Source organism: Apis cerana, linkage group LG15 (genome assembly GCF_029169275.1).
Source record: "Apis cerana isolate GH-2021 linkage group LG15, AcerK_1.0, whole genome shotgun sequence".
NCBI classification, from domain to species: domain Eukaryota; kingdom Metazoa; phylum Arthropoda; class Insecta; order Hymenoptera; family Apidae; genus Apis; species Apis cerana.
In genome coordinates, this window is record NC_083866.1 from 2732055 (window position 1) to 2747274 (window position 15220).

The 15220-nt window shown below is 24.6% G+C and overlaps 1 protein-coding gene across 2 annotated transcripts in view; it reads left to right on the forward strand.

The window, feature by feature from the left end:
• Positions 1 to 15220, forward strand: part of LOC107993341 (syndecan) — a 162328-nt gene that overhangs the window by 142855 nt on the left and 4253 nt on the right. For both annotated transcript variants that reach the window (XM_062085449.1, XM_062085450.1), the window contains exon 2: positions 14315 to 14507. In XM_062085449.1, coding sequence (XP_061941433.1) covers positions 14315 to 14507 — 193 coding nt within the window. The remainder of the gene's footprint in view (positions 1 to 14314; positions 14508 to 15220) is intronic.

Genomic DNA, 15220 nt, shown 5'->3' on the forward strand with positions numbered 1-15220 from the left:
ACGATAATTTCTTCAGCGTGCTTCGTGGAATTTTTAATCTCGATATATACTTGATTGGAATGGATTTTTAAGTGAATTTTTTTAAGGATGATTCCTTCTTCTGGAAAAGAAAATGTGATAATAAGGAAGATGCGAGTATTATGTTAACAAAAGTTATTTTACTGTGAATTCTTTTTTCTTCAATATTAATATAAATTTTATTAGATTAATATTTAATTAATATAGAAATAGTATTAATGTATTATGATATAAAGTAAAAGTTAATATTGTAAAAGATGAACATGAACATTTACATTTAATTATTTTATAAAGTTTTAAAATTTTATAAAGTTGATCTTATGATTATACTATTGCATTCTAATCCTTGAAATACATAAAAATATTTTAAAATTTTTTAAAACCTTAATTTAATCTTTGAAATCATTATTAAAAATAAATCCTTTTTCAAAATGGATAATCTAAAACCATTTTTCATTTTTTTTTCTTCTCACTTTCACTACTTTTTCAAAGAAAAGAATAAAAATCTATCTCACATGTAAAAAGAAACCTGTGAAACATTTGTTTCTTCCAATTTAAACGGAAATTTCTTTTGTACCCGGTTATTATGTACGTTAATTAATAAAAAAGCACAAATATCCTCTTTCAATTCATTTCTTCCACCATTCCGAAAAAAGGAATCGAATATTTTTCCCTCCTCTTCTCTGCCCTTCTATTTACCAAAGCCCGTATTACTTTCAATTAAATTGTCCACGAATCTCATTAAACTCCGAGCAAACTTTCTTCTTCTTCGTTCTATCCACGATGTACCAAACCGTTCTTTCATTCATCCTTTATATATCTCTTCCGTTTCCTCCACTGACTTTCATGAATTAAATGCGTGCACATTCTTCGTTGACGGATGTCGTACGTCCTTGGCGAACTTACGACCTCTCTCTGCTCGGAATTGATAAGCTTCATCGAGAAGAAAGCTCCATCCCATTCTCCTTTTATCCGAATGAAGAAAAAACGTCCTTCTCTTTCTTCCCTCTATTCTTCCTCTTCCACGGACTACCAATTTGTCCTCGCCACTCAACGTCGCGATGCTCGCCTTTTTTTTTTCCCCCGTGGCCCTTTTCCATACTCATTTAGCCCCTTTCGTCCTGCGACGCTCGTTTAAACGGAGAGGAGATCCTGAAGGATCCTCCTAAAGGCCTGCTCCGACTTTTCAAACGACGCGAATTAGCATGCAGTCACGTTTGTCCCTCCTTCGTAACTAGAATTTTAAGAATAATTATTGCGATGGTTTAAGAATTTTTTAATTCGTTTATTTGTTTATGATTTTTGTTGTTTTTATTATTTCATTAACAATTGATGGATGGAAAAATAAAATACAAAAATTTTGAATTTAAGAATATATTAATCTGAAAGTTACCTAACCTAATATGTTTCATTATTCATTATGTTCATCGAATTTTGAAACAATAATTTATAATTTCTAAAAATTTTTATCATATTTTCTGATCTATATATATATTTGTTGATCTAAGTAATATATATATTGATTTAATAAAATCTTGATTCGATTGTTTTCATTAGTAATATTACTAAATTGATATCATTTTAACATAAGTATTAACATAAGTAGAGCACATAATTGATTTTCAAATTCATTATTGCAAAAATCTACTCTTATTTATCTTTTTCCTTTGCATAATTCTGATACGATATTAATAAAGTGATTTAACTTAACCTAACCAGAATATTAATATAATATTATGGTTAATCTAAACATATAGTAAAATTATTAAATTTAAAATTTTTAAATCAATAAATTCTTAAAATTTTATTCAATTATTTCAATTTATCCAATATTATTAAAGAATATAACAAAAAGTTTAAAAAAAATAATATGTCAAAACCAAATTTATACCTATTTTTTTACAATTTTTTTATATATAATATCTATTTATATAATATACACAATTATATACAATATCTTTGGATGAAATTATATGATATGTTCATATTTCTAAGAGCTAAAATTATATTTAATTATAATTTCTTATTTTAATTTGTAATTAAAGAATAAATAATTATAATAGAAATATAACAAAAAATTATAATAATATAGTAAGAAACAAACAGTATTTTTAACATATATTGTGAAAGAAAATAATTAATTTATTTTATTATAAATCTATTATAAATCAATGTTGGAAAATTAAGAAAGAAGACTTTATGAAAGAATATAAATTAAAAATTTATCACTTTTTTTCATAAACAAAAAAAATTAATTGCAAAATTTACAAATTACAAACATTAATAAACCTTGTTAAAATATAACGATAAATATATAAAAAATATTTATAAATAATAAATTCTTTTTCATTTTTTTCAAAAAAAAAATACAAATTAATGAAATAGATTTATTAAATTATTTTTCTATGATTTAAAAGAATATTTTATTATAATATCCTATTTATTTAATTTTATTTATTATTTATACAATTAAAAAAGAAATTGAAAATATCTCTCTGACATATCATCGACCGAATTTTCGAACAAATCTGCTTTTATGAAATTCCAGCCTCTGTTTGTACATTACACTTCGCATTCCGCATCGTTCAACAATAAATTAAACAAATTAAGCAGATACGAGTGGAATCCTACAATATACCTGGATAATTGATTCGATTAATCCGATCGTCGATTTTGAAAAACAATTCGCCTACGAGTCGTTTTAACTCCTCTCATAATTATCGATACGCCTTCATTAGATGAATTAAAATTAATTAAAAAATGCGCAAAAAAATGCGTCATTAATTATTCATTAACGGGAAATAAAGTCGGAGGGATAAAGTCAAAAAACAATTGGCTATGTTTTGACCTGAAAAGAAGAATGAATATTTTATAAAGAAATATTTAAATAATTAAAGTCTGAATTTTTAAAAGAGCAGCACATAACCAATAATTATCAGTATCTGCAATTATAAAAAAAAAAGAATCTATCTAAAAGAATATATAAAAGAAATTGAAGAAAAATATTATGATAAAGTAGCAAAGAAAATATTATTATCAATATTATTGATCGCGTACTGCTCCCTTAATATAGTTAAAAGGTTCAAATATTTAATTAATATATAGAAAATATATTATATTATGTAATTTTTCTAAAAAAATTAATTAAAATTAAATAAAATGCAACTAAAATTAATTGAAAAAATTTTTTGTAAAAATTTTTTGAGAAATTATGTAGTATAATATATTATTTTAGATATATTGTAATGCATAATTTTAGATGAATCTTATATATAATAAGAGAGATTTCAAGATCAATTTGTTAAATGCTATTAATATAAAAATAATGAAATTTTTTAATAAAAAGTTATGAATTATGTGAAATTTTTAAGAATTAATAAAGTAAGAAAAATAAAGAAGAATATTGTTTTCTCTTTGTAAATATCTACATAGTAAAGGAAATAAAGAATATTTCTTCTGTAAACATAAAGGAAATAAGGAAATTTCACAAATATCTAGAAAATAAGGAAACCGTAGAATATTTCTATTTCAAATATTTGGAACTCGAATAAGTGTGGAATATTTTTGCTACAAATATCAACAAGATTCTACAAAAGTCTATGAATATTTAAAAATATTCTTCTCAATTTATTTCGTGACTATTTTGAAAACAAACTCCATCTCTGCCATGTGAAAAAGTTTTTGTTCCGCATTATTATTATATTCCAAGTTGCGCACAAGGGAATGAACTTTCATCAAAAGATATTCCATTACTCCATGGCGTCATCTAAGAAATCATAAAATTTATGATATCCAACGAATGTTTCTATCATGTCACGAATCCGGAAAATTTACACTTCTTTGCTTATCCCAGAATCAATTTCCTTATCAACAAAATCACAATTTTCTCCTAGAAAAACCACGATCAATATTTTTAGATTAAATAAAATATATTAGTTAATTAATTTTTACAAAGAAATTTTTCTTTTATTTTTTTTTTTTTTCATTTTTCAATTATTTGAAATTTGAATAAATCAAAATTATTACTAGATAAAATAATTTGTTTTCTAAGAAATCAATAAGAAAATCATAAAGAAATATATAAGTTATATATTTCTATAATATAATAAGTTTATTTCTATAATCAAATTTTTCTTTTATTTTCTTTTAATCTATTTTTTAAATTAATAATTTATAAAAATAATTGATAGTTTTTATTTTTTATATGACGAACCTTTCTCTAAAAATGATTGCTCGTTAATTCTATTCCTCTAGTTTTCTCTTACTTTTTAATAAGAAATAAAAATTATTTAGCTTGATAACTCATTCTCTAATTTCAATATTTGAAAATAGAAAAAATACGAGCTAAAAAACATAAAAAACAAACCAAAAAGATAACAATTTGAATAAATTATTTTAAATATAATAATAATAATAATAACTTTAGTATTAAAATCAAATTCTTTCACATATAACAACAATAATTTCTCAGTATTAAAGTTTAATCTAGAAAACTTTAAATCAAAAAATGTTTGAAATTACGTGATTTATATCGTTAGGAATCAAAATTTGAAAAATAGTTAAATACTCTAAAGAGTATGCAAAATGGTTTCAAAGAAAAGGATTGAAGTCGAGTATGGAATGGATTCTTTTTTACGCGTGGCCGCAGACGATGTAGGGAAATATTTGCCTAATTCGCCGCTTAGCATGCAGAGAAGCTGAGTCGGACAGGGTGAACTTTCTTCGTGGTCCAATTCTCCTTTTTTTCCTCCCCTCAATCTTTTCAGACAATTTTTCTTTTCGTTCCCTCTTTTCGGAGGAATTCTTTAACACAAAGATGCATATTGGGATAAGGATAAAATTAATTTGATAACTTTTTGTATGACTTTTAAATTATAATATCACAAAAATTTTGATTAAGTTAAAGTTAAGTTAGATTAAATTAAAATAATTTTTAATTTTAACTCAATAGCAATTCAGTATTAATATTAAATATTAAACATAAATATATATAAATATTTAACTAATAGATGATAATAGATATAAATATTTAACTAATAGATGATAATAGATATTATAATTATTAAATATTAGTTTTTAAATATTAAATTAGAATATAAATAAAGAAAAAAAATTTTAAATTCAATAAAATGAAAAAAATATAAATTTTGACAACAGTTATTAAAACATCACAAAGAATAATTATAAACTAAAATTCCATGAATTATTTTATTCATTAAAGACTTTCAAAGACATATAATTAATTCTTACAAAAATTGCAACTTTTTATTCTTATACAAATGAAGTTTTCTTCTAGAATAACTAAAATTATATTTCAACAAAATTCATGGTAGATACTTACATACAAATAGAATGCAGCGTAATAAATGAAGGAAGTAGTCTAAGAAACCGAAAGATGAAGAGAATCTCTTCCTTTTCCTTCTATTTGTTTTATCCCTTATTCCTCTCGAATTAAGACTTCGTTCCTCTTTCGAATTTTCGTGGATAATGCAACAAGACGCACAGATCCTTTCCTTTTCCTCTCTCTCCAAGCTCATTAGCATAATTCCCTTTAACGTTGAGGCTTCAAGTTAGATATTCATTAGCGTAATTCCTCTTAATGTTTAGTGGGCTAATGTCCCTCTTCAGCAAGAAAAATCTCGGTCTCTCGACACATGATCTTCAAGGAAGCGTATTAACGTCCCATTCTAAGATTGAAATCGAAATAAATCTCCCTAGTCAGATAACAACCAAAATTCTCAGATATGAAAGCTATATCCTTTGGGAAATGGATAAGCCTATCCTTTGAATTAAGCAAAAAGATTTGCATTTGAAAATCTCTAGTTAAAACTGAAGGGAAAATCAGTATAATCTCAGAGACTAAATCTTTGATAAATATGTTTCCAGAAATATTGAAACCTAAAAAAAAAATGGGATTTTGATTAAATTAAATAATAAAATAATAAACTTTAAATATGAAATTAAATAAAACTTTGAGAAATAAATCTTTTTGAAGAGAAGAATTTTTATATCTAAAAGTAATTACGGACAATCTTAAAAGATCTTAAAAAATTGACCAAAAAATTGAAAATATTTGATAAAATTCTATAATAATTATATAATGGTCGTGATAAAATCATTTTGTAGGGAAATACTTATTTGCATTCAAAATTTAGCAAATATAAAAATTTAAATACAAAAGAAAATTATAATAATTAACTGACTATGACTGATTGTTTATAAATAAAGAATCTTTAAAAAATCAATTTTTCAATAGAAAATTTCTAATTTTATTAATTTCTTAATAGTTAATTTTTTACAAATTTCTTATATAATCATTAGTTTGTAAAAGAATAATTTTATTTTTTTTTTTATTAAATTCATTATAATTTTCTATAAAGAACCTTAATCTTTGAGAACACTAAGAATTTATTATTTAGATTATTATTATTTAGATTACATCATTATTATAATCTTTTCATAAAATCTTCTGAAAAAAATAATTTCCCAACTTCATTCCAATTTCTCAACAAAAATTTTTATTTTTAATTCTTTTTTTAAAAACAATTATACTTCATCTCATCAATCTTTCATCAATCATTATCTAAACAAAATTTTTTTTTCTTATCTTAAAAAACATTTCTATCAAATCATTATATTATTTTTAATCTGTTCATTATAAAAGATTGAAACATTTTAGTTTAAAATATACTTGACTATTTCCTCTGGAACAAAAACATCATAGCGGATCTGTAGTATTATGACCAATATAATTATAACGATAATTACTTGGGCACATAATGTGTATTCATACTTTATGCGTTTTAACATATCTCCAGAAGCTCATTAGCAAAATGAAGATGCGATTGCGAATCTAGCCTGCATTTCACACGGTTTGTTTGCTTTTTCTCTGCGTCTCGTCTCTTCTTTCTTTTCCTGTCTAACTATTACACTTTCCATCTCCCATCTTGTTTCCTTTTTTCTAACGCATCACGTCTTCTCTGCAACTCGTCAGACGGATTTTCTGGATTCCCTCGGGATTTCGTTGCTCCTTTCTCTTTTAACTTTTGCTTCCTGACTCTGTATGTTCTTAAACTGGTATTTCTTTCCTCGATGAAAAGTGTCATACCTCTCTCTTTGTCTGAAACACAATGGAAGCAAGTTTATAACATTTGGAATTATTTTATTATTTTTCGAAAGATTACCTAAAAGTTTAAAGTTGGAAAATAACTCCTTGAAATAAACTTAAACTGTGAGAAAAGTATTGATGAAAAGAAATTAAAAATGGAGATTAATTCTAAAACTTCTAAATCTTGAGCCTAAAAATCTAAATCTAAATCGAATTACAGATACATTTTTTTTTGTTAATTTATTAGATGAAAGTTTTTTTAAAAATTTTATAATATTTGAAAACTTTTATTTCTAAAAGTCGGAAAAATATCATATTAAATATTTCCTCTTAATAAAAATATAATTTTGATATTTATTATTAGTTTATTTTAGTTTAATGTATCTACTTTTCAATTAATAGTTAAACATGTACATTTTATCTTAATATATAAAATTTACTTTAAAATATCATATATTATATTAACATTTTTTTAATAATAAAATGATTTTTTTTATACTTTCCTTATTATGCAAACTTTTGTCTGACTCTATTTTTTCCTTAATTTCTTCCTTCACCCGTTACCCCAAATCTTTCAACTTCTCAACCCCTTTCCTTAATCTCTAGAGTGCAGCTGGATTTTTCCGTGCAGCAGTCGCTTTCCGTCTCCGCACTTTCTTCCTTTTAAAGTTCATAGTCTCACCAAGTGTTCACAGCTAGCTGATTTTTCTTGATTTTTCCGTTTTCTCTAAGGATTTCGGTTTCTCTCGATTTCTTACATTTATTTTTACTATCATCTTTTATTATCTCTTACTATTCTACTATTTTTTTTCTTTTCTGAAAATATGTTTCAATAGTTTTATAATGATTCTGATAATTTTTTCATTTTTTTTATAAATTTCGATCTTGGCTTCTTTACAACAACAAAATTTCCTTTTTTTTTCGTAGATATTTTAATCTTGACTCAGTTTCAACTACTCAATACCTTGAGCTTTTTGCCACTGTCAAACGTACAATCTCAGCAGTTTTTGACTTTTTTATCATATTACGTTTGAAATTACGAGATAAATCATCCGACATTCTTCGGAATGATATATATATATTATATTTTTATTGAAGTTGGTTATAAAAACTATTATATCTTTTCTGAAATTTTAAGATTATGTATACTTAAATTATTAAAAATTAGTAAAATATATTTCTACTAGTTATTAATAATAAAATTTATTAATTTATTAATTCAAATTTAGTAAATTCAAAATGATTTATCATTATGCAATATTTATTTATATTATTTTTCATAAAATATATTTTAGATAAAATTTTCAATAAACTTATTAAACAGAATTATAATTATTATTTTTTATATCTTTTTATTACATTAATTAGTAAATATTAGTTTAATTAAATTTTTCCAAATTTGAAAATATTACCGTTTTATTATATCATATAAGTATATGTTTACTTTTTTTTTTTTATATTCGATTTTTAATTCTGAAAGGACATCTTTTTTTACATCGCGGTTGATAACCTCTTATATCGATCTTCGTTCCGTCATCCATTTATCTCTGTCTTCGGCTCTTTGTCACCAAACAACCCCGATCTTTTTTCTCCTTGCCTCTTTTCATTTACTTGAATTATTTCTGCGGCATCCTTTGATGCCAACAAGATGTCCAATAACAAAAGTTGCTTAGCTATGTTCGAATTTTACAGATGGAACTTGCAGAAAAGGAGTAATGGTTTTCACAAATACAGCTTTTTCCTGTTGAAATATTTCATAATCATGTTATTACAAGATTTTTTGATTATGAAGTAAAATTAATCAAGCAATAATTTATATATTTCACAGTCACTTCAAATTTATGAAAAAATTTTCTTAACCTATTTTGTTATATCTTTCCATATGTAACAAATATTTGCTATCAATTCTATATAATTAGATATAATTAATAATTGAATATATTTTTCATGTATATAGAAACAATTTCTTTGATCATAATGATTATCGGGAAATAATAACAATCTAATAAAAATAAAAGAAATTCTTGTAATGTTATTTATGCCATTAACCTTGTTGTCACTAACCTTATTATTCTCTGATTATTTACCATTGTAACAAATCCATTATTAGCATGCAATATATTCATGCATATGAAAGCAATTTAATAAGTTACATAGCACAAACTCGCCGCGTCGTTAAACGTTGTGATTCCAGTTTAAAGCAGAACGAAATTAACCAAGATGAAATTGTATTTCATGTTGAACAGGCTAATTTTGTGAAATGGAAATGATGGCGTCTTTATCCTTCAGTTACAGCCGATGAAGAGAGGAACACGATGGTATCGTGTTGTGCATTTGACATCTTACTTTACATATCAAGGCACAAAACAATAATTTATGCGCATTTCGATCGATTTTTTTTAATTTGGAATTGAAAAAATCCAATAAAAAAAACAGCGAAGTTATCTCATCATTCATTATTCATTGTTAATTGAATTGACTAATTCAATCAAGTGATTTTAAATATTAATTAATATCATAATAAAATAATAAATAATTATATGTTACTATGAAACAATGCAACTATGAATAATCATCAACGAAGAATGAATAATATAGTTAATTTTCAATCGATAAAAATATCATATCACCATCATAGAATTTTATTGAAATTTATATTGAAATAAATTTTAGCTCTTTTTAAATTTATTTTAAAAATAATTTAAAAATTTCTATTTCTATTTAAATTTTTAAATTTCATGAAAATAAAATTTTAATATCAATTCTATAATAATAGAACTACAGATAATATTTAAAAAAAAATAAACATTAAATTACAGATAATATTAAAAGATTTCTTTTACCGCTAAAAAAAATTATTATAGAAAATTATCTCAAAAAAAATGAAATATTTGAAGATTGAAAATTTTAAAAGATTTAAATAGTTTATCTATATTATTATTTATCTTATTTATCCAGACAAACATAACTTACCATAAAATTTTCCATTGATACGATTTAGACACGATCCATCGAGTGTGAAACAAAATTCAAAGCAAACCATTTAAAACTACAGTCTTTCTCTTTCTTCTTTCATGCGAATACTCTTATTATCTCGTTTACCAATATTCTATTCGTTTTCTCTTTAATAGCTTCATTCTCTTTCATAATACAGTATCCGTATTTACTTTTGTTACGCAGTTAATGAACTGTTTATGCTCCCTTTATGAAGCTGGAGAATTGATCTCTCATGTACGGTGGACCAAATGAAATCTAATCGGTTGAAATTTCGTTCAGGAAGTTCGCTTCAAGGAATACATCAAATACTCTTTTATAAGTATATGAACAGACTCTTTGTTTTTTTTGAATAAATTAACTCTATTAATAATCGATTGATTTAATTCTATATTATTTTTATTGTAGAAATTTTGTAATTATTAACATTTAAACATAATTTTGTATCATATTTTATAAAAAAAAATTGCTTAATATTACTAATTTTATTATTCTTGCTCTCAATGGACACGTCCTTATATTCCGCTGATACATTAATTATTGAGAAATATTAAGCATGATTTATTTTTATTCAACAATAATTATTAATTAGTTAATTTGTTCGATTGATAAATTTTTTATGTACATGCAAAGATCAATTTCATTTCTATCTAAAAAAGTTGAAAATAGAGGTTATGTTTTTAGTAACATTTCTTTTTTCTTCTATTATGGCAGAAATTACTAGTTACGGATGTTTGATTTATTTCTCTATACGATATCAGTTTCATCGGAAATTCATCGTCTTGCCATCTTTCAAACATCCGGTATTTTCTTTCCTCTATGTAAACTATGTAAAATAAAACTAAGCAAGAATGTAACTGACGTTGATCAATGTATAAATAAGAAACAAATCTAAGAAAACGACACTTATATTAAAATCCATGAATTCAAATTCAATATGAAAGATTTCAATTCTATTCAAATATATTGCGTTGGTGTGAGAATGTGCCATATGTAGATGTATACGTAGTTGCATGTCTGATTGAAGTGGATTTTCAATATCCTACAACAAAATATCGAATTGATCATCATTCTATCATACGACTTATCGTATATCTCGAATCTTATTATGTATCGACTTTGAAAATTTTAATGCATTTATATGTATTACATAAAAAATAAAAAAAATGAAAATATGATAGCAATTTGAAGTAAACTATAATATAAAAAATCCAATGAAAAAAAAATTTAGGATCATTCAGGTTTTCTAAAGCATTTTAAATTGATATTTAACCTAAACAAAATGTATACAAAATATGGACCATTTATACAAAGAATTTGAATAAAACTGTGTGGTGCTACGGTCCTGGCCAGGTCCTCCCGTTTTATATCTGTGAAGGAACTATATTGAATAGCCTGGAGCAGTGCCGTCTACAGGCTCGACTCTGTACTACGTCAGTGCAGTCACCACTTTCCTGAAAAGCGTATCGTATCTTATCTACCAAAAACTTCCCAATTTTTAACATCGAAATCAAGAACAATCGTCATCAACTTCAACTACAAACTCGTGAGTAATTTTATAATCCTACGTTCATTTTGATTCCAATTAGTTTTCATCAGAATTCATTAATTATGTCTACCGCGAAAATCGTTTAAAAAAGGCGGGACAAAGTGGATCTTGAGAGCCTTGACCTTAGCCTTTAGTCATTTGCATGCAAACATAGCCGCATTGTTCGCTTTTCCAACCACGACAATAAGGTAGACGAGAGAAAAATAAATGAAAAAAAAAAAAAAAATGCGTAATGCGGCAGAATGCGCGAAAGAGGTCGATAACATCGCGCGCCCGCGCAATTCTTGCGTTTCTTCCGCAGACATTGGCGAAAAAAGTCGAAGAGAAAGCGGATCTGTGCGTATAGCCAGACTATGTAAAATATCATAATAGAAACACTCGTGAACAACTGTATCACCATAAATAAACTTTCAAGCTGCTGGATATAATTATTTCGATGTGGTGAGTAGTTGGCCCGGGACGAATTTTGTATTATCGATCAGCTGCGAACGACACCGATGTATCCGTACGCACAATTGCTTGCACCCGGTGCATTGGCCGCAGATATTACTCTCTTAAATTTTAAAAATAGTGCTAATTGGTGACATGGTGATTTAATATTAAATATTTATGATATAATTGGAATTATTTTAAATGACTACTTCAGAAAATTTGTTGATTTAAAATTTAATAATCAAGGTTGGTGTATAACAATTTTTGTTGGAATATTGATTACATTGATTTCATTTTCAATATCTCTTTATAAAATAATTTAATATCTAGTAATATGAATAAATAATAATGAATGAATAAATTTATACATTATACACTTTTCTCTTCTTACAATTTTATATCAAATAATCAGATAATTAATAATTTATGAGTGATGACAAGCAACTTATTTTATTTAATTTATAAAATTTATTTCTAAAATTTAATCTGTTTTATTGCAAATTTATGTTATTGTTATATAACAAAATATATTAATAACTTATAATATGTAAAAACGATATATTTCTTACTTACGATATATTACTTTATAAAACGATATGTCCATAATATGAAATATTGTTTAATAATTTTTTAATAATATATTTTTTTTGTAATGATGCATATTTTTTATCATTTTATTATTTTTTCCTCTTAAATCCGTGCAATTAAGAAAACTTTATATAAAGACTGCCACTGAAAAATTATAATTATTCAGAAAAGATAAAAATTTTAAGAAATTTTAGTAATTATTAATAATTAATAATTGATATCATTGTATAAATTGTATAATTTTGTTTTCTTATTGATTATTTACACAATTAGATATAATTTTTCATTTTTAATAATATGTTCTGTAATATATAAAACATTAAATATAAAACATAAATTATTGTCATATTCAATTTTCAATTTTCAATATTGTAAATATTTATAATTTTGTAAATATTTTTAATTTAACAAATCTTAGTTTTGTATTAAAATAATTGATAAGTTTACAATCGAAGATTTATTGTATCGAATAAATATAATGAATTCAATAAATGCTTTTTTCACTAGTGCAATAATTAACTTTTATAAACATAGATGTACCACATGGCAGTTTTGCAGCAACGTGATTAGTTTCTTTTAGTTGAAATTTCGATATTTGAGAGTTTGATCGGTTGCTCGTTTCTATTTGATTGTACAACATGTATATAAACAGTATTCTATGTGCACACTTGTACCTCTCTTTCAATCGATTATTCCCATACATGTCACTGTTTCCAAGAGATACTACAATTCAATAGACTATTTCGATTACTTCGAAAAAAAAACTCTCCAATAGAAATTGATTTTTGTTCAATATTAGTTCAAATAAAAAATAAAATATAATTAAAATTTTTTTTTTAGCACAAGTAAAGTAATTTAATATAAAATTTATCATATATCTTTTAATTCTACACATCTATTTTTAATTTAATGAAAAAATATCAAAGATATTAATTGAAATAAATAAATTGAACAGATATTGTGAATCAGTCAAAGAACAATTGCAATAATCAAACCATTTATTATTCTGGATTTCATTGCATATCATTTTAACATTCCAGTAACATTGACTAACCGAAAACTCTTGTTTGAAATTCTGTTGATATATTCTGCAAATTTACTATTTAATTAATAATTAAATCCGAAATATTATTTGTATAATTTTTAATATAATTTTATATTAATTTATGTTTCTATTTATTTTATATTAATTTATATTACTATTACTTACATTATCTATTATGATTTGTGAGTAATTCTTGTTTATAAAACTATATTAATAATAGTTATAAATGGCTATATTAAAGAACTATGTAAAAAGAAATAAAATAGTGTTTTCATTATTTTATTTATGATAACTTAATAGGAAAACACACGATTAATTTTTTTTTCACCGTTTTCTACATGCACATTTTCATTTTATTAATATTTCTTTATTTTTTTGTTATTTCTTTTATCTCTTCTTTTATCTCAAAATATAATTTAATTATTCTCGCAACTTTATTTATAAAAAGTATATTAAATATACTTTTAAGTATACATATAAAAATATGTATAAAAAATATTAATCAATTCATTCTAGATTAAATTTTTTTATAAAATTACTCTTATAAAATTCTTATAAAATTCTATTCTTTTTATTTCAGAAAGATCAAAACGAAAAAGACAGGACAGGGGGAGGAAGTTCGACGACATACAATTCCTTTCCAGACGATCTTTATTTGGACGACCAAGAATCTTTGGAGGGTTCTGGTCGAGGTGGCAGCGAAGGTCGCGACGATCTTGAAGCATCCGGAAGTGGCCTTGGTCCAGACGACGAGGACGGCGACGACGATCACGGTGAATATGTTTCATTGTTCCTCGCTTTATTAATTTTTAAGAAAGAGAAAAAATAAAGTCATTAATCATTTATTTCATTTTTATTTGTAAAAATATTACAATCATAATAATATTCAATTCAAAAAATGAAAGAAGATTTTTTTTTAATTTCTGCAATAATTTTGCGACAATTTTGAAAAATTCGATATCGATAAACTACAGATCAAACTGGAACGCAATTATTCTCTATTGTGAGTATTTCAGTTTAGAGACAAAATAATAAAAAAAGAATTGGAGTATTTGGGCTACGAAACAATCGAACATCAACGGCGGTTTTTTTCAAAAAGCTACTCATCCATGTGGATTCCATCGACGATTGAAAAGCATGAGCAGAAATCGACGGCACGAAGAGTCCCATCGTTTTGCTCAAAATTTTTTCAATAAAAGCGTAGCTCGCGGAATGCATTGTATGCGGCACACCAATGATGCGCGTCATGCGATTTCCAGAAACGTTTTCTCTTTTTGTCTCCATTTTTCAAAATTGCCAAACTGGAAAACGCTTCACGTTTTATCGTTTTCCCCATTCAGACTTGGTATCTCTTGATCATCTTTGAAAAATAACGAATGAAATGATATACAATCTTTTATTACTGTTGTATATAACATTTATTTTGAAATTTATTATAATTTTCGTTTTATTGTTTAATATTTTTATATATAAGATAGAATAACAG